General features: G+C 40.0%; 2 protein-coding genes across 5 annotated transcripts in view; one reads left to right on the plus strand and one right to left on the minus strand.

Moving 5' to 3' along the window:
• LOC109472006 (transmembrane protein 79-like) overlaps positions 1–1,979 on the plus strand; it is a 6,162-nt gene extending 4,183 nt beyond the window's left edge. Inside the window, exons 3-4 of the mRNA XM_019771579.1 lie at positions 301–514; positions 658–1,979. Of these exons, the coding sequence (XP_019627138.1) occupies positions 301–514; positions 658–772 (329 nt within the window). The 3' untranslated portion in view covers positions 773–1,979. The remainder of the gene's footprint in view (positions 1–300; positions 515–657) is intronic.
• A 160-nt stretch (positions 1,980–2,139) lies between these two features.
• Positions 2,140–25,490, minus strand: LOC109471859 (furin-like). Of its 4 annotated transcripts, XM_019771258.1 has the most exons (17): positions 25,180–25,490; positions 23,945–24,158; positions 16,374–16,472; positions 16,041–16,148; positions 15,574–15,702; positions 14,841–14,917; positions 14,186–14,447; positions 13,699–13,911; positions 13,162–13,262; positions 12,780–12,883; positions 12,536–12,653; positions 11,990–12,175; positions 11,462–11,580; positions 11,151–11,273; positions 8,422–8,583; positions 8,077–8,235; positions 2,140–5,496 (listed from the first exon to the last, which is right to left on the minus strand). In XM_019771258.1, the coding sequence occupies exons 2-17, from the start codon at positions 24,119–24,121 to the stop codon at positions 5,036–5,038; spliced, it is 2,598 nt and encodes an 865-aa protein (XP_019626817.1). In that variant the 5' UTR covers positions 24,122–24,158; positions 25,180–25,490; the 3' UTR covers positions 2,140–5,035. The 4 variants fall into 4 exon arrangements, with proteins under 4 accessions (XP_019626817.1, XP_019626818.1, XP_019626819.1 ...); XM_019771259.1 differs by lacking the exon at positions 8,422–8,583; XM_019771261.1 differs by lacking the exons at positions 8,077–8,235; positions 8,422–8,583 and adding an exon at positions 8,954–9,104 and having other exon boundaries at positions 5,395–5,496.

Below are 25,490 nucleotides of genomic sequence, written 5' to 3' on the forward strand. Positions count from 1 at the left end.
CGGGAGCGGAGGTCCGGGCCCCGCGCAAGCGGGGCGGGGCGGTCCGCTCGACCGAACTTCGGTGGAGATTTCCGTGTTGTTTTCTGATTTTCATCATCCAATAAGATAAACTTGAAGACCGAGGTTTAAACTTGGTGCCCCTGAATCCTCAAACACTCACAAAAACCCAAGTTTTGGGCCTACCAAGGAGGCTAGTATTTCGGAGTGTATATAAAATCCATTTGTCTTTTATATACACACCGGGAGTGTATATAGCCACGGCGTTCCATTTTTACCTTCCCTACCCTCATGACCCTACAGGCGTGATCTTCTGTACCTACAAGCGCATCATGACGCCAGCCCTGGACCCACTGGCCGGCCACGAGCACTACGTGCAGGTCCACAGGCGTTACCTAGGCAACACGGTGGAGCAGTACATCCTGGTGGGCGTCAACCTGGTTCCCATGGCAGCAACCCTGTCCGACCAGTACCTTCCCGTCATCCCCGCCGTGGTGGCGCTCTTCCTCCTGGGAAGGTGAGTCAACACCTAGATCTTTATTTCACCGTAAAAATGATTTGGGCTACCAACACAAGGCAAAACTGATTTCCGTCTTTTGTGTGAACTGGATGCCGTCACAATTCGTAAGTCATGACGAGTTTTGTCTGTCTGTCCCACAGGATTCTGTTCTGGGTGACGTATGTGTACCAGCGGTCCAACCGTGGCTTCGGTTACATGCTGTCCATGTACCCCAGCATGGCCATGTTCATGTACAACATGTACATGTGCCTGTAGAGCAGCAGCAACAACAACAACAACAACAACAATAGCAAACATTATAAAGTTTAGGTTTCCTAATCAAACTTTAAGCTAGTATAATATGCTTTCCAATACCGGTGACGGACACTTGTGAAGGTATACATGAACACGACTGGTAAACATAAGATCGTGGTAACAAGGAATTTTGTATCATACACACTGATATGTAACTCGTATTTCAAACATACATAATTTTTGTCTGGGGCTTTCATAGTTTGCACCAAACCCCATCAAGCATGGCCTCTTAATCCACTTTAATGTTCAGTATCACGATGCTTAGTTTTTCCCGCGTTAACGTTGTAGTACATGTAGTATTACTTCATTTTGTTCAAAGCTTGAAGTACTGTAGTAAGACAGTGTTATTGTAAACGCAGGGTTTGCGTCTTGTAAATACTAGTAGTGTGAAGCAATATTTTCATTTGAGACAGCCACGCCAAAGACAACAGTACTATGGAAGGCCATGTCCACAGAAGTGGGTTTGTTAGGGCACATTGGAGTGATAAGCCAGCTCCAATCTCAGGGAGCACCTTGGTCTGGCTGGTAGATTGGACAAGGCTGGTGTGTGCAGGGCCAGAAAAGGTAATGATTGTATCAATGAACTTCTCAGGGTTACGGTTACAAGGATGTCTTGATGGAATATTTTAGTATCTGTAGCAAGCCGGGGAAGTTGTGTGAATAGCGCTGGGTGTCAGGAACTTGTATATACTTATGTCTGTATCAATGCAACATTTCCGGGCTTCACATTAACTATTCAATTTGTTAGAAAGGTAGACAAATTTATATATAGACATTGCCTTCTAGCTCTTTGTTCTGCCATTTATAACAGGGTCCAAGCAAACCAATGCAAACCTTTCACATGGATTACATTACCATTAAGTTGAATGCACTTCTAAGTATATGCATGTTCAAATGCAATACAGTTTCAATGCAACCACCAGCATTTTCTTAATTATATATCATATATATATTATTCATCAGCTACAATGTATGTATCGTGGTATGGTTAAGAGTGATATTCTAAATAAATTTTCATTTTTAATCTTTGTGTTTTTGCCTACTAAGTGGTTACTAGATCCCTCTCTGCTAGTCTTCTGAAAAACCCCAATGGCTCATCAGCTTGGTTTTTTTTAAAGATACAAAGACATTAAAAAAAAGAAATCAACTTCACAGATTGAATCCATTTGTTGCTGAAAGAATACTCCATCCCGTTGTTTTTTACTGTTACTGTAAATCTTGAAAGGTGTCTAATTATGCCATGTTCAAACTACATTGTAAGTGCAAAATGCATTATAGCAATGGCCTCTACGGGGTTCTCTCAATGAGATAATCAAAGAAAAAATATCTCAGGAATAGAAAGAATCCTTTATTGCCAACAGAATGCCTGCAATGTACACAAGAAATAAAATGAAACATTCAGCTTGAGAATAATTAAACTACATATGATATGGCCTTGTGTATGATCAAATATAAACCATTATATAACCTCTCATACAATGTGACAAGGGGGTCGTAACAGATGTGTACAACATGCATAGTTAAAATGACATATCCATGATTTTGTTGACACACAGATAATTCACTTCTTATAACTCCCTGACAACTTCAAGACAAAATCTATCATTTCAGGCAAATAATAAAATGAAACATCACAGTGACAGTTACTTGCATATTTATCCCAAATTAACAATAATAATGAAAATCACCATGAAGCACTGTATAGTTAAACCTTGGTTAGCATGGGGAATCTATAGTATAATGGCAAGACAGAAGCAACAGATGAAATAAAATTAAAACAAAATCACAAGTCTAAAGTAAACAGGTGATACAAGCAGGCAACACTGCCTGGAATTTTATATCTCCCTTTTAAAAGAAAAATTGTTATTAAGCCATGACAAATTGTCAGCATTATCTTTTATCCCTAGTATATTCGTTCACAACATGGAACAATGCCACTCTCACAATTAATTAAACTTTCATTTTGAATGGTAAAAATCAAACGTATACATGCACTACTTTCTATGGGAAATATAATATTTTTACACCTCATTTCCCACCACAGCTGATTTTACAGCATCTGATTTTACACCATAGAGAATGAACAAATGGGCGAGTAGAGCTGATCTGAACTGTGTGTCTGTCCACTACAAAATGCAGTGCAACAAAGCATATTCCAATCCGTGTCCTGTTACATCTCCTTTCTAGTCAGCAACCTTAAGCTACCAAATACTAGTATTTCAGTGATCGCCCAATGAATTTCACAAAAGAACAGGTTGAGTCTTTTGTACACATTTACATATTGCATTCAGGTATACTGTATTCCAATTATGAAATCAAGGCTCACAATTTTGGTCACTGTATGGTCACTCAGACTAGTGGAAAGGGGGCCTTTGAGAGATGTGTAATTCTGTTTTGGCTGAACTCTCAAGTATCACATTGGCCTGGAAAACTGGATTCAGAGGCTTAACCATGTGGTCACAAACCTGTTTCTAGCATACTGAAGAAGCCATCTGGCTACCAATTCTTGATTGACAATGGAGTTAAGCAGCTGGGAGAAGGTTAAAGTTTGCCCTGTCAGTGCTCTGAAATAAAAATATGTCAAACCTCGTCAGCGATTCACTCCCTTCGAATGAACATCCAGTCCTGTGTAAAAGGAGACATGCTCTACTACAACTCAGTGATTTATTAGTCCTGTATATTTACAAGCATATCCACCCACACAAGCTACTGTAACAGTACAGAACTCACAGCTCAAAGACTGCACCATGGAGTGGACATCTTTTATCAAAAATAATCCAATTCTTTGGTACAAAATGGAATTTCCTCCATTCCTTTTGCTATCTACAGCTGCAGTGGCACAGAATCCCTCCTATACTGGCACAGCTATGTCTTTTTGTTGTACCTGTACAATATATGTCTACAGATCTACCACTCCATCTATATAATAACTCTCCTTTCTCTCACAATTTTCCACCATGATAAACAACATATACTAATAATCTCACATCTTTGGATTTATCATTTTTGACAATCTTACAAAGGAAAAGGGCCAAAAATGTTATTGACATAGATGTTTGAAATCTTCGTAATCATGCATTAGGAAATACAAGACCTTAAACATCGTGACAAACAATTTCCTACACAAAACATGTATCACTAACAACCTGATATATTATTAATCTACCTCATATAGGTACCAGCCACCACCTCCATTGCTTAACATACTCATCATGAATCCAGTAACAAGCACCTGAATTTCTACCTCAACTTGTCTTACTGTTGACCTTCTCTGAAGGTATTTGGTCACAAGGACTTCTGCTATTATAGACTCCCTTCACAACAACACCAACAACTGTGGAAACCCATCTATGTCCTAATGTAAGGTAAGGGGAACTGAGTCTGGCAGAACCAGACTGTTCATGGCTTGGACTGTGCATGCACGAGATAAAAGGTGTAGGCCCCTGACTTGTAAACAGATCTTGTCTGAATCATAATTGATACATGTTCAGACATGTTCTGTTTGTCTCTGGGGCCTTCAGCGTTGTCATATTACCCACAATACATCGACTCATGTATGCTTAGTTTATACCGTAAACCAGATTATCGTACATATCCATACTATCATCTTGTATTACAGAAGTTGAGGTTAGAGGGATCATTACAATCTGATTGTGCTGAACAAATGAAGTTGAGCTGCACAATTTGGACATGCCATTTGTCCCCTCCGCCAATTTCATTGGTCACATTCTGCTTAATTCTCTTATTGTTTTCCTTCCTTACACAATGACTATGATGATATTGCACGACATTTCTATGATTTTCCAGGTAACTTTGTTCAGTAGGCTAAAACGAAACAAGGACACTTTCCTTTTGTCTTCGTACATGTAAGAGTAGAATATGGCCTGACATTGCAAAAGAATTATGTAAGCTGATTTTCAATCAATGAAATGTATAGAAATAAAGGCACAGTCACAGTTCAGGACAGAAAATATGGTTCTTGTTCTTCTATGTCATACATAGCTGCATCAATTCCATTCCCACCCCCAAACAATATGATCCCATACATATATCTGTATATACATAATTTGATCAGTTGTTCTAAAATACAAGGGAACCCATTTATAAATACAGACAGATTGATCCATTGTTTGTAGTTTCATAACATTTTCCTGCTTGTGTCCATAATAACTTCATGTTGAAAATTCCTGACAGCAGTTTTACAGCGGGGTGGGTTGAACCCCCTCACTCTCGACTGTATAGATCTTCTTCATCACTGCTGAGGAACATCTCACCCTCCGTGACCAGTCCATTGCGATCTTTCTGACCGAGGCCGTTCAGATCCACATACTGGACTTCCTCTTTGAAGCACCACTTATTGTTTGTCCTCATGTGCAGGATACCGAAGATCACAAAGAAGAGAACGACAGCTAGGACACAGAAGAACACGGCAGCTACATAGAAAAGGTAAGGCCCTTGGTCGAGAGGAAGCTGTTTCATGGGGAAACAGGTGTTGTTAAACAGGTGGGAGAGGGGGCCGCAGGTAAGGCACTGATAGGGCTGTGCACCAGAGCAGGTCAGACAGGTCTTGTCACATGACTCACAAGTCCTTCCCTGTGATTGGTCGCTGGAGGCTGATGGGTAGTACCTATTGGGGCAGGTTTTCACACACATGTCGTCCAAGAGGTAGTTTGGTTCCTTGCATTCTGGGAGGAAAAAAGCAAACAGAAAGTTAAACCAGCCCCTTTGATAATTCATGGGAATAAGCCTATTTATTGTGATTCGAAGTGGCTTCATCTGAAAGCATTTTATGAGTCCAAGATTTATTCTGGTTTTGTTGGGCAAAGGTTATCCATAAAAGCTCAAGCTTTGTCTTACAAGTGAAATGAAGTAGCAACAACTTATTCAACTGTTGTTCACTGAGCCACTGATGTTTTCATGTATCAAACTTTCAATTGCTTTGGAATATCACTAAAATTGTAATAAATACTTCTATCTAACCAATACCATTACAATAAAAATACTAGCACAAAACATAACCACAATGGCAAATGTTGCCTACTTATACTACTTTGTCACAATTCAGAGGGAATGAATGATATTATCAATGGTATGTAATGAGCTGTCCAATGGCTGAGGTTAATGGGTCAGTATAAGGTTAGCTGGACACATGTTAACATGGGAAATTGTCTATTCTAGCTGTAATCTTGTTCTTAGCCATGCTGGTTATAAACTAGTTTTGATACTGGCATTTTGCACATAAAAAAAGTTAGCTACAAAAATGCAGACTCACAGTCCAGGCAGGTTAGGAAAGGAATTGATGAAAGGATATTTCCAACATTCACAATGGTTTGTCTTCTAATTCTACAGAATGCCTGGATGGCAAGGCTAATGTGATTTTGTTGCTTCTAAAGGAAAGCAGAGTGGTGGACTTTGAGAATAGGACAGGGCAAAAAATTGAAAATAAAAGAAATAAAAACAGACAAAAAGCACAGAGGTATTTCTTATGAATTTTAGGTTTGGGAAGAATGGGCTACAAAATTGCTATACCATGTCTGGTCTCGAGGGCCACTCACGTGGTTTAGATGGATCCGAATTAGGGACCAAACCGCTGGTTGAAAAACATCTTATAATTTTTTGGTGAAAATGAAAACGAGGAAAAATGGAATAAGGAAGGGCCCCATGGAGAACAATGTTCTCTAAGTATGATATAACATTACAAACACCAAGCAGGCTTTCAACAACTGTTTTCATCTCATTCTGTTTCTGTCCAAATCTGTACATTTCCAATTCATGAAGTCCTTCAGTCTATACATATCTTCAGTCTATACATGATATGCACAGAATAACAATAATAATAATAATAACTGTCAGTTAGTTGATTACTACACATACACATGGTGACAACTTTGCTTCTTATACATTATGGTCCTGCAGGTGCTTTTGCAGACTGGTGCCATGAGTGAGTTTATCATATTTAAGTGAGCTGCATGCAAGTTGCTTCTAAACATTTGGCTTTTTTTAGCATGCAAAAGCAGGCAAGGTACAGTCAAATAAACAAACACGCATGCATGCTTTTGCCTGTTTCCTTTAGGGAGGGAGTGTCAAGGGAAGATGGAAAGACAGACAAATAAGCATATATTCAATATCATAGCTAGCTGATCAGCCTGACCACCCCTGGGTTTGAAGTGTATTGATCCAAACTCCTGACCTACCTGTTGTACTGTTTGCTAAACTTGGATCAAAACCACTCATATTCAAGGGGTGGTACGGACAGATGAGCTTCATGTGAACAGCGGAAAAGAATACAAGACAATGACTGACAGATATGGACCACCACCAGCTTCCAGTATAGTCAAGTATAGTTATATAAACTGAGTAGTGATTGTTCAAAGCTGTTGCTATCTCTCACAGTGCAAGTGACAGAGTAGTCTATAACTAGTACAAGAAAATTTCATATGAGTACAATCAAGATTCAGAAAATCAGACTGGGCACTGTATAGTACCTGGTAGAGTATAATGTCGAAGAGGCCCTACTGAGGTTGTTTGTGTGTTTGCTTGAGTCTAAAGTTATCTCCACATGCTTATGCAAGATGGGGAAACTGACAGAAAATTAGATCATTGGTCCCAGAAAAGGTTATATCATTTCTCATCTTCATTTTAACAATTTCCTGTCATATGCATGTCCGTCGCTTTAAAATAAGCGTGTGTGTGTGTGTGTGTGTGTGTGTGTGTGTGTGTGTGTGTGTGTGTGTGTGTGTGTGTGTGTGTGTGTGTGTGTGTGTGTGTGTGTGTGTGTGCGTGCAAGATATTTAGGCATTTTTTTTTACAATGTCTTACATGTATCTATGGCTTAAAAGGAGATTTATCCATATTATTCAAAATTTTGGAACATTACCTATGTATTGTACTCTGAATTCAGGGGTGGCTACCCATTAAAATATAACTACTACTAAACCTGAAAAGAACTCAAAACAAGTCTGACTGAAGGGTAACCCACAAAGGCAGTTTGTTATATCTCCATCATGTCGCCTTCTTCAGTAGATGAGTTTACAGACATGGGCCATGGAGCAGTTAAGGGTGTTAACAGAGGTAGAGACCACAAAACTTATCACCGCAAAAGGAGAAAGCAACAGCTTTGATCTTCAGCCAGTAAGAGGTGCCGTCCAGCAGACCCTGTGCAAACATCTTAATTTGTGCGTCTAATTTATGCTGTATCCTTATCCCCCAAACATGCACTCCTTGCCACTTTGTTCCAGCCCTAGCCTCAGGAAGGAACAGCCTACCCAACGTTGCCTTGCCCGGGGTCGGGATTGCCTCTGTTTTCACAGCAGTGGATTTCCGCTCCGTTTTAACAGCAGCAGAAGTGGCAGTGGACGTACTTTCCTGCTTAATTGTGGTAGAGGCCGAGGGTGTGGATGTGGGGACTTGGTGGGTAGAGCGCTCTGCCAAGGAATGTATCGGCACATTTAGTTTGGTTAGACATTTTACAAGCTCTGTTAACCCAAAAGGTTCCCTTCACCAGACATTTACAGATAACGTTTTAGACAGACAGTCAGACAGAGCATGAAATAAAGCCACAGGCAGAGACAGCTTGTTAACTTCCACACCCTCAATGCAAAACAGCCTACCCAAAGTTGCTGCACTGGGTATCGGAGTAACTGCCTCTGTTTTCATAGTAGTGGACTTTCGCTCCGTTTTAACAGCTGTAGAAGTGGCAGTGGACGTACTTTCCTGCTTTATTGTTGTAGAGGCCAAGGGTGTGGATGGGGGGACTTGGTGGGTTGAGCCCTCTGACAAGGAATGTATTGGTAGTTTCTGGTTAATCATTTGTTTCAATTTCAAATCTTGCAAATGGTTAGGTTCCCTTACGCCAAGAATTTTGAAATAGAAAGAGTGGAGGAAAAAAAAGATTAACAAAAAAAGTAGGGACTGTTATCTAGCCTTTGCACCCCTGGGCACTTCTTGCAATCAGCAGTGAGCATTTTGCAGAGTAACCACAGTTCACCACATCTGTTTGTTAGTCATTTTGTACAGCAGTTAGTTTGTGCGAAGCTGGGGGTGGTCCATGTCCTGCTGCTATCCCATGATACAAAGTACATAGGAACCAGCAAACTAACAACAAACTGAACAACATTGGTACAAGAGGAAAATGGCTGTTACCCGCAGGAATGTCGGAATCGTATGTCTCAGGAGTACTAAAAAGGCCCCACTCCTTGTAAAGCCACCACGAGGCAGCATATAAGGGTTACTAGGGGCGTCAGGCAGCAGCCTGGGCCGTGGGACCAAACTGTGAGGCGGACGGCAGAGTTGGCTGTCGGGGCAGGAGACAAGACAGGTTCAAATAGGCATCATCAACATGCACAGCCAAACTCCTCACACTTACACAGGCTTTGCTAACATACACTAGCTCACATTCTATCTTACAAATCTCTAGAAAAGATATCCACACCATGACAAGAACCTGGATAGCACTCCAGCTGGAATAGGCTACATCAAGATGCAGAAATTCCAGCCCAATACATGGTACAGTCCAGGCTTTAGTCACAGTCTGGCTAGGCTCAGAGGCTTCTAAATCACATGGAAACATACATGTAGCAGGAACAGGCAGGGGGGTCTAGCACAGTGACAAAAAAAAAAAACTGTTTCTCTCACTATACCAAACCCTACCTGGCTCCAGTTGTTAGGATAAACAAACAGAGAATTTCGCCTGTATGTGTGAGAACATGAAGCAGATGAGACATGAGGTTCATGTAAAATCTGATGTGAAACTCACAACTCCTCGGAGCTGTGGCTTTCAGACAAGATTTCACAAGAGTTTACTTTTAGAAACAGACAACGCAAAGTTCATTGGCGACCTAAAGCAGTAAGTTCAGCTGCACTTTTAGGAGTCTGACAGCAGCACTGGGAAAACTACTGCAGCAAGCTTTGGCAGGACAAGGTGTTTAAAGGACAGGTGAAGGATACAGGGAAGATGGGGTCTAGGGTCTATTTGGGGGCTTACATTGTACATTTGTAAGTTACAAAAACACATCTTGTATCATGCCAACACGGTAGATCTATTCCTCTGCCAAATTTCACACGCCAAAAAATCAAATCTAATTGATTTTGATTAAAAAAATTTTTTATACATGTTTAGTTAAACAGGGATCTGATGTGACACACGCCATAGACAGTCAAATGAAAACTGCTCAATGAATGATTAAATCCCAAAGTGGAGTAAATCACCTTTCCTACATATAAAAAATCGATAAAGTTTTGTAATTCTCACTATCATTAATGTGTGGGCATTTACACAACTACAGTTTACAATGCCTGTCATGATGTTGTAACCATAAATCTACAGTAAGTGTGTCACTGCTCAAAATGGTACTGCTTGACCAGTCCTAAAGTACCTTGCATCATGAGATAAATAATGGACAGGTGATGACCAGGTGTGCAGAACAAAGGGAAGAGCAGGTGAAAAAGCAGACCAGGCTTCCTGCCTGGGCACCCGAGCTGACAGAGAGACACTCCCGCCCCCTAGTGACTCACAGCGGAACATGCATCCCACCAACCACCAATTCACTATGTCATGCACTTTGTCCTCACTACTTACCTATCTACAACTAAACAATTAACAGGAAGATAGAAGACAAACTAACCTACAAGTTGGAAAAAGTTATTCGTTACAAAAAAACCCCACTGATTTCAAATAGGCAAAACTGCACACACATATTACTAGTACTCAAATATGTATTCCGGACTTTTCATTGATTGTTTAAAACTACACAGATTCAATTGAATGACTACAACTTGCAAGAGTCTAGCTAGTCACAGTTTCCTGATGTGGGAAGGATAGGATAAAACAGGAACAGTCAATGTGGTGCAGGATCTACACAACTAATAATGCTTCAGCACACTGATGATGTTTGGATCTGTGTTAGCTGTAAACTAGAGTTGAGCACTAAAAAGCGATGGCTGACTTCATCTCTCTTCAAATGCTTAGTTTTGCTGCTACACACATGTATGTCAGACATTCATAAGAAAGGCAATAACATTTCAAGAAGACAACACTTTGAACTTGAGAGCTGCTAAGGGACAGGCCAGTGACATTTTCAATGTCTTAGGAAGATCTTATTTTCAGCAGTACATGCGATTATATCACATGTTAAATTGGAGTATCAACTTAGTTCAATCATGTAAGGGCCACTTGCCTGTCCCTTCTAAGAAATATGCAAGAGGAAACAAAACATATCATGTGTAATTTCTTCTATCATTTTCCATGTCATGGGAGACAGCTTTGAAAAAAACAATACATGTAGCACACATATCTGTAAAAAATGGACACTGTGTGTGTGTGTGTGTGTGAAGTTCCTACCTATACAAACTCCATTGCTGTCTGTCTGTGTACAGAGCTGTGGGTGGGGTGTGTGTGGGTTCCCATGGCTGCCCTGGCTCTCCGATGTTCCTCTCAACACAAGGGTCCACTCTTTCAACATGCCTGAACGGGTAGGAAAAACAGATAAGAAATGAGGAAATATGTCACACACATGAAACATGCTATATTAACAATTTGAATATAAATCTAAAAACTGGATAGCATATCTCATAGTATACATGAACACATCTAGTAAAACATGAAACAGCAGTGTCCTCTTCCACTGACGTATTGGCTCGACAGCTGCTTACCTGCATGCCTGTCCATGTTGTTGATCTCTAGTGTCCATGTTCCCTCAGGGTTCTCATCCCACGTGTGAGTTGTCATAAACTCCCAGCCATTGAAGCCACTAGTGGAGTCATCCCGGGACCTGTACACAAGATTTCATACCTCCGTGAAATGTCCAGAATTTCTGTGAATTTGTTGTTTTATTCATTATTTTGAATTTTCTACTGATTCTGTCCAAGAATTTCCCACTGGTTCCCATAAGGCAATTGACATTCATATATCAGGAAATTGAAGGTAGCGAATAAGATAACCTTTTCTGGATCCTTTGACCTAACTTCCTGTCAGTGGCCCTGAGGTGACTAGCATGTGGAAAAAAATAACCACAGAAACACAAGCAAACACACGGACACCAAAAACAAAACCTACAAAGGTAACAATCTTGCTCAGATGACTTTATCAGTAGCCTTCATTTCATAACCATAACTGACTGCCATTCCCTTTACATTGCTACACAATCTGAGAGAACCAATCTTGCATCAGACAGCACTAACCTGTGATCCAGCAGTGTTGACCTGGTCCCAGACGGTGAGGTCAGGTAGATCTGGAGTTCTCCGCGGCGCATGGCTGTGATGGTGAGTCTGGCCTGCACATGTTCCAGTCGGGTCACCTCCTTATCTGTGCCCTTACACCCGTCAGTGGTTTTGTGGAGGACCAGTCGGTTAGACGCAGGGATGGAACTGAAGGGTTGGGGAAAACACATCCCAATAATTTCAACATGTATGAAACAAGCTAAATGTTTTTTTTTTCAATAGACAGTGTATTTGTGAAATTCAATGTATCTGTACCAAAGATAAGAATCAGAATAGGAGCAATGAGCTAATTCAACGTTTAAAGTGCATGAATGCCATTTGAATCTTTGATGCATTGTGAATAATATGTCATGAAGAATGACCAGGGCTAAGGTGGCCTTCAAGTTTGACAAATATACAATGCACCACACAGTGAACTAGCTTATAGATTTTTTCCCAATGCCATGTCCTGCTATGTTTAATAGTATTCCCATATGGACTGTTTTCCACAAGTAGTTTGATACTTACGTCTGTCTGTTCATAGCAGACAAAGAACACACCCTCTGTGTGGGAACGTTCTGCCATCGTTCGGCAAGGTTCACCATGGCCCCTGCATCCATCAGGCCAAACCCAAAGGCATGGCTCACTGCAGAAACATGACAACAGAAGTGAGGATAAGCAAAGCTAACATTTTCAGAGTTTAAAATATACTAGTAGTTTCTAGTTTATGCAGTGCCATACATATATCTTTTGTGTGAACATAAGTCACTACCTTTGTATCCAGCAGCATTGGTTGTGAAGTCATCAGCATTTAGGTTGTCTGGCCGGGCAGTTCTGACCACGATGTGTTGTAAGTCACGCCAGGTTAGGTTGGGACTGCCGAGACACATTTGTTTTATCAATATTACACAAGCCATGATATAAAACACAGATATACAATGAAAAACACTGGCATCTATAGAAATGTCTTAAGAATGTACACAGGAAACATGTGGATACAACTTTCAATATTGGAAAGGCTTTTTGTAAACATATCCTTTCCCCTTCTATCAAGAAACTAAATGAATTTACCATTATTTGTCAGATCAATGACCTTTCCCCTAAGAGTAGCTAGTTTGTATATGAGAGTCTACAGTACAACAGTTGAGACTCACTTGGCCTCCAGTGTCAGGGCGACAATGGCGGCAGCCAGGGGGGCAGAAGCTGACGTCCCTGTGTGAGACTCTGTGCAGCGATGTCTTAGATCTGTACTGACCTGGGAGAAAAGAATCTTGTGGTAGACCTTAAAACTCTTCACAGATAGGCAGATATTTTATCATAATTCCAATAAAAGAAAAGATTATCAATTCTTAAAAAAAAAAAGACAACCTAAGGTGCTTCGATTCTGCAATTCATATCTTAGAAAACAATGAAAAACCCTGACCTTACCCAATATCCATACATAGATTTTTTCTCTCCCCCATTCCCTGCACGATTTACAGGTACAACTGATTGGAGAAGTTCCTCTAAAACCTTCTAAGATCAATTGTAAATTCTCAGATACTTGATTCCAGGCTTATCCCAGAGCCATTCAATAAGTCAATGAACAATTTAACAAGTCAGTGGAAGCAGCAACCCATCTAATGACGCTAGTATGTGTGGCCTGTTAAATTCTTCCAGGTGATCTCGCTACAGTACAAGTTCACCCTTACTATCTGCCTCTCTGCCCCTGAGCCACTGCTGTAGGTGGTTGCCAGGGTGGAGGAGCACTTCTCCAGGTACCAGGGGATGTTTCCTCTCTCGGAGGCACTGCTGACTGACATGGTGTAGATACTGTTGGTGTAGCCGTCACAGTTACAGCTGTCCTCGTCACGACCGCCATTCCCAGACGCCCAGACAAATATGGAGCCTTTCCCTCCACGACCCTGTGCAACACAAGGAAAACTTTCAAAACACAAACACAAACAGTATGAAAAAAGCCTTCCCATGCAGGCACTACTTGAGCTCCAAACTACACGAACATACAATAAAATCAAACTAAAAAAGGCTGAAATGCATGTGGAATTGACAAAGTTTGAACACATACAGGCTCTCTGTTAAGAATACTTGAGCCACAGAAAAGATATTGTACTCCAACAATGATAGTTCAAATCTGCCATAACACTAACACTTGAAATCTACAAGCAATGAACTCCACACCTCTCTGATACCGTCTTCAAATGCTTTCTTTGCCAAAGATGCAGGACCATCAACTGTTCGTCCGTCGTCATCCGGTCCCCAGCTAGCGCTGTAGACGTCTATATGCTGTGGTCTCAGCCCGATGGACTTGGCTTCCACGGCGTCAGTCACGTCACCATCCAGCATCCTCACCCCTCCGATATGGGAGTTGTAGGCGATGCCGACCCCACAGACATCGTTATTGGCAACGGCAGACACCTCCCCAGCACAGCGGGTTCCATGTCTGCAGGAAACAATGAAACAGACTAAACATGACGAAGCCTTAACTTCATTCCCTCCCAAATGAATTAGCTCCACAGAAATATATGTATTTTGGGTGCACAACACTAAATAATGTAGATAGTCAGCCAAATCTTATTACAGACCTAACTGCCTCTTTTCAGATCTTGAATCTGAAAGTCTATAGCTTCTAAAACAAGTACATGTTCTTCTATATTTTTCTGACGCTGAAAAGTTAAATGTCAAATATGTGCTATAGCAAAAATGTGCTATATACTTAACATACATGTACGTAAATTTTTAAATTTTACGTAAAGATTTATCAATATTTTCTTCTCCTGACCCTACTTTTACTACATTGACAATGACGTACAAAAAAGATGCATGACCACCTCACCTGTTTTCGTTGCTTGGGTTGTACCTCGGCATAGGGTCCGGGTCATTTCCATTCACATCATAACTCGCATCCGGATCCTACAGAAGGTCAGGGAACCAATTAGTACCTTCCCATAGATTTACTAGTTGCCTTGTGACCTGGAACTGACCTCCAAAAGCTTGTCTACACTGGCTATTATACCTAGCGTCTCATTATATCTTAAGTAATGGAAGCCAGGGGCCCCACCAAAAGACACACGACTCTTTTGGAAGATAAAGTACCTTAAGAGGATCTTTAAAACCACATTTAGTCCACAAAGAAGTTCTGTGCATACAGTTTGATGTGAATCTATTGTTCCATTAGCCCTAATGGTCTGCTCATGGGGGAGGATAATGTTTGGGGTAATCTTTCAGTGCCGTCAACCTGGCTATCTATACATCAATAAGTGCATCAAACGGCCATTAGTGCAATCCCTGAGTGGTTACAGTATTCATTCTTTTAACTTCACTGCACTTCATCACGCATGGACATATCTATTCTTCGTCTCTTCTCATAGTCGTGCAGTATTTCTTTTTCCCTTCTAAGAGTTTTCCTTTGTTTCAAACCATCAAGAGAGGCAATCTGTATCCGATTCGGGATAGGCCAGCTTTGCATCTTTGTCCATCCTCTCAGCCATGTACAGGTTAGACCACATAATACATGAAGTACATGAATGCCTTCAAGCTTTAGGCCCAGACATCACAGTACAACTCACGTAGTTCCTCTCCAGGTCAGGATGGTCCCTCTCAATGCCGTCGTCCAGGATGGTGACCACCACACCCTGCCCTGTGTACCCCTTCTCCCAGGCCGGGATCACGTTCATGTCCAGGTTATTGGGGTTATGCTGCACAGGGAGACAAGTTGACATATTAGTACTACAGTGGAGTTTTAAACAGGATAGCACAGAGAAAGTAATACCCTAACAGCACTGTTTGCACCTTGCTTGGTTGATAGTTTAGAATAGTATCAAACAATGCTTTTAACCGGCTTTCAAAACACATTGGATACAAATCTTATCAAAATCGAGCATCATATTGCTTCGTATGTCATCTTGTATAGACCCAGAATTTGGCAGTCTTGATTACTTCTTTCAGCCAAGAAATTCTCCAAGAAACAGGAGTGGCTAGATCTGGTAGAAAATTTGAATGATGTTTGATACAACAGACATGAGGCAAGACGTACCAGGTACCACATTGCTGACCACTCAGGATCACTAAATTCAATTGTTCTCTTTTGTCTTAGGTCTCTTTTTACTCTCCTCCTGATTTCTTGCTGCTCCAGCCATCTCACCTGTGAGGAGAATAACAAAACAATTACCAGTATTTTTTAAACAGTATGACTTAACCTGACAATTAGTCTTCTCAAGTAGTATAAACAGGAAAAAGGACAATGAATTTAAATTGAAAATATTGACTTAAATCCGTTACACACCATTCTACTTGATGCTATTATCAAAAGCCATACAAATAGTTGAATATTTCTAAGAGATCCCATTGGAAAAGGCTGCTGACTTACAGTAGGTTCTCTCCTTAGTCGTTGATGCCTTTGTAGGTTTTGTCTCAGTGACCTTTTAAAAACAGCTCTGTGCTCAAACAGATAGATACCATTCAGGATCTGCAATTCCAAGAGTAGCATTGTAAGTACAGATGAGACACATACAGAAACAAGCCAATAAACTTATACCAGTGAGTATTACACATGTATGTATGTTTGGTATCAGTGATCTTTAGTCTTTCATGTACAGTCAAACCTGCCCAAGAAGGCCATCCACAAGACCCAAAAAGACAACCCAGGAGAGATTTATGTGGTCTTCTTGGTGGCCTTCTTGGGCAGGTCACTTAATGCTTGCACCTATAGGTGAGGAAAACCAGGGACCAGGGAAAATAGTCATTATAGCAACTGTTGCCAGCTTGAAGAGGTGGCTGCTTTGGGTGTCACTTGCTTGTTTTTTGCAACCTTTAAGTCACACCAATCAGTATACATAGTAATCTAAGGACTGTAACTGTCCATGGGTCAATGACTAGTGCAGATGATTATCCAGTGTCCTTGCTCTTGGTGACCCAGCAGATTTCTGTGCCAGTTTATTGCACCATGCCCCACCATTCCATCTACATTGCTGGCATAGATGTCCTACATGTCACCATTTGTACTCGTGCTGACATTTCAACAGCATCCACAACCACCATGAAAGTTATCATGTTCTGTAGGTAATGGTAAACCCTTGTGGAGTTATATGCATAATAGGTATATTCCTCATTACCTGTAACTTGCCAAATAATATCAAATACAAAACTCCCTGAAAATAACAGCTATGTAGGTGGCACAACTTGGAGACTGACCCCTTCAAAACCACTTAGGTTATACTGGCTCCAAGAGGTTATATTGGCTTCATGCCCAGCAAAACAACATAGCTGACCCAGACATAAGGTTAAAAATACTCCTACTGTAGGACAAGCTCTGTATCAATAAAACCCTGCTCACACTTACATTGTAGCTTCTCATAAACTACAAACCAACATTTCCCAACAGGCTTTCAACGACCATCCCTTACCCTAAACACGATGTATTCCATATTGAACAACTCTATTTAGTTTTTTACTGAATATAGGTAACTATACACATCATACAAGAAAATGTTCGTTTCTTATCTGTAACATATTAATATCTTCGTTAAAGGCTCATTTCATCTGTTTCAGACCCTAAAATTGGAGGTTTGACCACTGACATCATTATTCTAGTTGGCTACCCAGTTCCAAATGACTTCCCATGGCCATGCTTTGCTCTAGACTAAAGCATGAAGGACAGGAGGATAAAGTTATGCTGGAACAGGTCTTCAACTTAGAATCAATTTAATGCTTGACCTGGCATTGCAGATGTTCAAGTAGCTAACTGTAATTGGCAACAAGTGCACGAAGCATCACTGTGAAGTGTAAGGGTTTAATCAAGACTTAATTAAGACTTTCCTCTTAATAGGTCATCAATCAATATCTTGTGATTTTGTGGTATAAACCAATTGTTGACAGGTTCCAACTTCTATTTAGAAGCCCTTCAAATATAATAACATCTAAAATTGTAATCATTATTGCCTGTTGGTGAAGAAAAGCAGAAGAAAATAACTCCATCTTGGTGAGCTTCCAAAGATCAGTGTGGCAAGCTTACTCTTTAAACCTCTGGCATGTCTACAATAACTGTACCAGATCTACTGTATGTTTGCTTCAAGCACATACTGTATCATTTCCTAAAGTACATGTACACTGTAAATGTTGGACACTTCAATATACAATGTGGAGTCGTACACAGCTTTCAGCACAGAAGTATATTTGGAGCAAAAGAAATATGCTCTGATTATGAGGCACTTTATGTGCTATATTTTTTTATATAGCTCCAATGAAACTTAATACCACTGATGGAACAAGTGCATGAAGCTGATAATCAATTAATCTTCTCAAATATTACTAGTAATAGCTTATACTTGCAGTGATCCCGTTCAGGTATTTTTCCCGTTACAGTTGACCTGCATCAAAAGCTGTTAAGATGACACTTTCCAGATAAAAAAAGATAAAAGAAAACTACATGTACATAAAGCCACACAGCTTTATACCTTTTAAGCCACTTGACTTGTTACCTGTTGTTGAATATGCTTGGTACATAAGGGTGAAATTAATAATCATTTTAATGATATTTTGACACAAGTAACTGAACTGATTTGATTTTTATGACACCACAGTAATAAACAAAATGGGCACATACTCCTGTGGGTCAGAACTAACTTATGTTAATCTAGAGTTATTAGGACCAAAACTGATATATAGGATGGAATTTATACAATCATGCTTAGCTAATGAAATTATCTGGAAACAATGAATGACTCATGGCAATTTTCATCCTAATGCTTGCTATACTAATCACATTCAGCCACAGAGTCGTTCTCAAAGTACACTCAATGGCCCAAAATTACATTCATACCCCCTAGAAATTAGCTGTTTTCTCAAGAATGAAATGCAGCAAAGTTAACTATACCACGCTTTCTTCACATGACGTATTGGTTTGTCTCTAAATCTCCCATCCATGTCATGCAGTATTATTTGGCTCCATGCCTGGGGTGTGATCTGGACCACAGGAAAATCAACACTACTTGTCCTTCATGGTTAGTGGGAGTCTACCCTTATCCAGTATGATGGCATCTATCATCTGTGTTTAAACCATGCATTTTTCATGGGACCTTGTACAATGAGATGGTTAATGAAATACACAGTAATTTGAGTAAATTATAATATTGTGGTTAGGTATCAGAACTTGAAATGCTTGGTGCATATGTACCAAATATTGGAGCTGTACAACTAATTTTTGACTGGATATTGTGTAGGGTTATGTACATAAAGGTACTATTATACTCTAGAATATTTATACAGAAAAAATAATGAAACACACACATCAATACAACAGTAACATCAAACTGATGCTATCAATTGCTATCAATGCACTTACATCAGAGGAAATGTACGTACTCAAAGGCAACATCAATATTTCATTGTGAACTACCTTTTTAAAAATATGAAGTAGCTTTTACAGTTGTTCTCTATATTCTGCAACATAACCATGTTTCTCTAGATCTAACTTAGCCATTCTCTCTGTTCCAGATGGCAGCCATATCATAAGCTATGAAAGCAAGCATCCACATTTTTTATAGATGCTTTTAGAGATGTTAAGATACGGAAGGGCCAATAAAACCTTGTTAAGTGCCACAAATCAGTAATGGATGCTACTCCCGAGGGCTATGGCCAAGTCTTCTTGTCGGGATTAGGCGATAAAGAGTAGGATTAGTGAGGTTCAAGGGTATACTTATGGCCATTGTGGAAATAACAAGGAAGCAATTCAGACAAGATAAAAGCCTGCAAGAGATAATGGAAGCCATTCCATTTCCTTTATTGAACTTGTCTGGAGTGACCCGGATGGGCTGAGGGTTTACAAGTTATTCCTTTGTGTGTGATTGAGGATGAAAATTGGCCCCCATGAGTGCATTCACACAACATTTCTACTTTGCTCTCGTGCAGCCAAATGGTTTATTGCTTTATATGAGGGAGATTAACAATGCGCATAAAACACACATACAAGCATTTGCAGTGAGTAATGTAATAAATATCAGAGTTTGACAGGTTGTGCCATCCAAACATGAAATTACCTGTATCTTGCATTTTTGATAAATACATGTATATAATTTAGTGATATACATGTGTATAGGCATAACTTTTACAGCTGTGCTATATGGAGCTAATTCCATACATCCATATATGGGTGATAGTTCCCTTCCAAGGTTGGTTCTAGCTCATACTAGTTGTTATTTGTAAAGGATGCATTTATCATTTCAGATAGTGACATAGAGGTGGTCAATTGCACGATGAAGCTTTATGTGTTGGTCTCAGGCACCAACCTTCTACATATACATAAAGCACCCAACACATTTATCAAACCAACATTGCAATTTGCCATACATTGGGAAATACTCTGGGCCCCTCCACGGCCCTGCAATATCATTGGGCTGGACTGTTACCTTGACGAGGGAACGTAATGAATTTTTCATGAAGTAGAAAAGACCACAAGTTCACAACATCAGTCCTGAATACCTTCACATGCACAATATTTCTACACACCACAAAAACTGTAGCTGATTTATACTGGTCAGCATCAGTGACAACATTACTGGTTCTGTTGATTTTGTGACCTACCACTTGTGGAAAGAAGAAAGACAAATGGCTCTGTCTGGAAAAAATTAGTCAGGGGTGTGTGAAGGGCACTATTCATCATCTTCTGTGGACTGTGGGGTCAAGTTTTGGGGCAAATTCTTAATTATAAATCAATTTATACACAATAAAATCTAGGGGTGACCGAAATTGGTTCTATTTGAAAATCTTGAATTATTCAATTTGCATAGCACGCTATGATATTAGGGTATCATCAATTTGAAATTCTTGCATTACTTCTTTGAAATTTTAAACTTCAGATTCAAGCTCTGTTGAGAGGCAGTGAGGTTTGTAAAGTACGTTTTGCTGACATTTAACTATATGTTGTTCATCTTAAAATTTTCTGTCCATCCAAATCACCTATTTACAAAAATGAATTTTGACTTTGAGCCCCGCTATAGAATATGACAAAATAGACATCACAGTCATGTCAACAGTCAACAGATACTTGATAAACATACACAAGAGGATCTTTGTGTGCCAATTAAGAAAGGTATGTACTGAAATGTGTTATGACCAAACTGGTTGTGCATAAAAACATGTAACATTCAAACATTGAAGCCATTAGTATTGAATTTTGGTTGTTTTTCCAAATCAAGAACGGGTACAGTCTTCATTGCCTCTAGTTAATGAAGAACACGACTTGACCTTTCTTGGAAGGATATCTGCTTGGATAGCTAGGCCAATCAGTCTTAATTCTCTAGCCTTAACGAGATCTGGTTCATTGGCAACTTCATGTGTCTGGAATAACAAACTTTCAGCTCAGAGGAAGTTCAAAAAAGTTTGTCCAAAGCAATTATGTGGTACCGAACTTCCTCTTGTCTTGTAATATTTGGTTGCATGTGTTTTTAACAGGAATGATAAAAGATCCAGTGCAGATATAGACTTGTTCCAAGTGAGTAAATATCATGGCCCTGAAGTTGATGCTCAGCTTGACACTGGGGAGTTGACGTCAGGAGGTTAACAACATCAGCTTGAGCAAAACACTTTGAAAATAGGATAAAGGTACTTTTATCACTGTTATCTTTATCACTTCCAGTACAGATGCTATTTTACAGGCAATCTAGTTACCCTAGTGTGTCATTCCTGTAAAGTTGATTAGCTTGTAACATGATTGTTGCCATTCAGCATAATCACATGTTGTTACATGGCTGAATGCTCTCAGCTAATGAGGAGCCAGAATTTACTATGTAGTATTTCTAGATACTGTTATTAGCCTTGACTGTTGCAATTTTTTAAAACCTATTGTAAATCTTGAGTTGAAATGTTTACAGTAGTTTTATTTTTGGGGGTCTTGTGGTGGCCTCTCCACCCCACACAAAAGTAAGACGAAAATCTGTAATACTGGTGCATAGACGTCCTCTTTAGCATTTCATCACGTACTAGCTAACAGTAAAACTCCATACAATTCTGGTAACAACATGATTACCAGTATCTACCACTCTGTTCAAACACATGGCACAATTTCCCAGTGACATCTGTTCCTGTTATTAATGAGTGTATCAATCACAGTAGTGTGGCAGCCATCTGTCCATCCTTCCTACAGATCCAATCAGCCATGTATTGTATGCCTACATAAGTACATTGTGTCAGGCTGCATTTAGGATCTTACTGAAGACAACTTGATCTGAACTTCAGATGTATGGTAGACTATATATACACAAATACAGTTTAACCTAAGCACATCTATATCCATATCACTTTAATGTATACAGAAAACTGTATAAAGTTGTATTCAAGCACATTAATTCATTAAGGAATTGCCTATCAGAAGTACATGGACCAAACATTTAGCATAGGCAACACAACCTAGCTTATTCCTGGCTTAAATTAAAACAGTATATATGTATAAACCAAGGGCAACAGGACTTTTCTAGACTGTTGCACTCCTGTCAGAGCGAGGTTGGCATAAAGTGGGTAGACAAAGAGGATTGGGGTCAATAGGTCTGGTGGAAGTTTAGTTACACCCTAGCTGAGGGAGTTGAATGTTTGTTGAGATATAAACCATAGCGGCCGAGGACAGGAGTAGTGGCACAATACAGTTGTTCTGTCTGGAATGTACAGTAGTGTTAGTCTATGACAGCTGAGGTCAATATTGTAAATCAAGGTTCAATTTTGGGTCTCTAAAGTAATATACATAGTGCTTTATGTTCATTGAAACAGAGACCCATGCCTGATGCTGGGCAAGGTTTGTGTATATAAACTATGCAGCTGACACTGTGAATCATGCAAGCATAAACCTGGGAAAGTCATCAGGGACGGCAGAGCAGATACACATTTCTGATGAATCAACAGGATTTTTTGGAAAATTTCTGGAGGAAGCAACATGTAATCTATTGTCTGAGTATTGAGACAGTATATTGAACAAATATTCTGTATTCACTTGAGATGTTTGGTATATATCTGAAAATAGTTTCAACAGTTTTGTGCCTGCTTTCTTAGCATCCCTTGCAAAACTAAACAAACAAAACTACCATTAACAGTAAGGATGCAGGCAAGGTGGTTGACTAGAATAGAAATGAATTCACAATTGTGGCAGGAAATTCACAACTGTGGCAGGAAATTTCCTAAATTTGTCCAAAGATCCAAGACTGCTATGGGAAATGTGAATAAGAATGAATGATTCACAGTTCAATGTTTTACATCTTATGACACTGGCTCCGGGTTCTCTGTGTCAGAGGACTATCGTCACCATGTTTCTACTTCCTGGATCTAACCAGGATCTTGGCAGGGGCTCAAGCACAAATGGTGGCACTGGTTAGGATACTGACGATAACACAAGCTTACAGGAGGTGCCATTTGCAAGGTCAGAAGTCAGATTACCTAACAGACAGGCTAACTTCTTGCTTTGGCTCCATTCCTTTCCCAGCCATCCATGTACATGGGAAAGGACACTTACGACAAAATGGCATCAACCCAAGATTGGGTAGGTGGAACAAAAGCTCTGTGCCAGCAACACACCACATCCCAATTTTGTTTACCTATTCCCACCATTTCCACTATACAGGCAGCTTTTAAACTTTGACAAACAACAGGATTCTCCTGGTAGCACTGTAGCAGTAGGGATCAGTGTTTGGAGTGGTCAACCAATCAGAATTGGTGGCAGTGAAAGACTAAGCATAGCAATGATTTAGTTAAAGAGTTCTTTGATGGTGGTAGGTACAGCAACTGGATACTGTTACCTACACATATCAAGTGTTAGTGCAACTTCTTTGTAACAAAGTTCCCAGACTTAATGTTGAATTCTTCACATAACAGATGGGTCTTATGCCATTGACATGCAATGTATAATTCGGTAAATTTGGCAAATTGTTGAGATTCTGAAACGGATGTACCGGTACTCACCTTTCCTTTATAAGAGAATCCATGTGACTGAGCTAGCTTTCTTGCTTCTGCCTCTCCTCCTACCACCTCGACTGCCCATTGGTTACTGTACAACTTGGGCTTTTCTTCTCCTAATGTGCCTCTAGATACTAGAAGTACCAGGACTGTAGCTAGCAGCAGCACTGACGGTGGGTACATTGTGGAGGGATATTGCTTGTCTTCTGGTAGATATTTTCTGTAATTGAAACAGAGGTTGAACACAACAGCAGTACTAGCACTAGCTTATTATCGGCCACATGTTTGCAAAGATTTGTCTGCTTAAAATCTTGGCTTCCAACAAGGTATTTGTCATTTTACCATGCATCATACCACACAGTCTAAATCTGCAAATGTCATAAGGCATGGGTGGGCCGGCGGACCTGCCCATGTGCACATGACTGTATAAGTGACTTACTACATGCAGCCGTTTACTGTCATGATTTTGGCATTTCCACTCATGTGCCTTCAACTTCCATCAAGAAAAGTCTTGGAAAAGAATGGGAGATCTTGGAAACCACTCTACTGAATTATTAGTACACCATGAAAACTCAAGTTTTGAATTGAACTTGTGTATATAACTAAAAGAAAGAAAAAGGCACTCTGTCAATAACATATTGATTAAAATTATGAGGAAAACTGAAACAAGAACAGACACTGCTACCTCATATCCATGAGATAAAAAGCATAAAATCAAATTATGAAAAAAAATGTAGTTGAACAGGACACTGGATGGGTCACATGTATATGCTTTATTAAATGTCTAGTACAAGTACTAGTTATGCAGTTTTTATTGACGTTCAAGCAAAATGTGCACTGTCTGTTATCATACTGGCCATCTACAACAACAAATTTATCAACACACACTTGACATATAAGTTGCCACCAAATATTATAAAACGGGCTGTCTAAAAATTATTAGCAAACAAGACTTCGGGTTGTTACTAATATTCAAGTGTATGAGCTGCATATGAGTTAAGACCACAGTTAAGTTAACATAGATGTGAGATCCAATGACCATAACAATGCCAGGCTGCACCGAGGGAAAAAGTTGGAGGAGGGACCATGTTGCGTGTGGACCACCCGGGTATACACTTCTGTCCTGGGAAATCATTTGTTGCTCTTCTCACGATATCCCTCTCCTTAATACTTTCTGCCACATCACTCACGAAAATTCCTATTGTTCACAAATAAAAGGAAGATCGACCTGCATTTCTTACCTGAGAAAATGGATCCTTTTGTGAAGGTGAGTGCACTACGTACTCACGGCGAAAATCCCACCTGACCGAACGTCAAGCCCGGCATTCGTCACCTCATTTTCTGCGAACAAGTTTAACTTACAGAAAAGTATCTAGCTGTAACGAACGACGTCGCGCACATCCGTGTATCTTTAACTATTAAAAGATGTACGGTTGGAAGTCTTGCTTGCCGTGTTTTCTTCAGAAAAGGAGAAATTCTAAGAAGAGGCTGTTTCACGTAAGCAGGAAATGGCAAATATGGCGAGGTCGTCATCCCCCGCTGGAATCTCGTC

The sequence above is a fragment of the Branchiostoma belcheri genome, unplaced genomic scaffold, assembly GCF_001625305.1.
Source record: "Branchiostoma belcheri isolate BF01 breed outbred unplaced genomic scaffold, Haploidv18h27 scaffold26, whole genome shotgun sequence".
Taxonomy (NCBI): domain Eukaryota; kingdom Metazoa; phylum Chordata; class Leptocardii; order Amphioxiformes; family Branchiostomatidae; genus Branchiostoma; species Branchiostoma belcheri.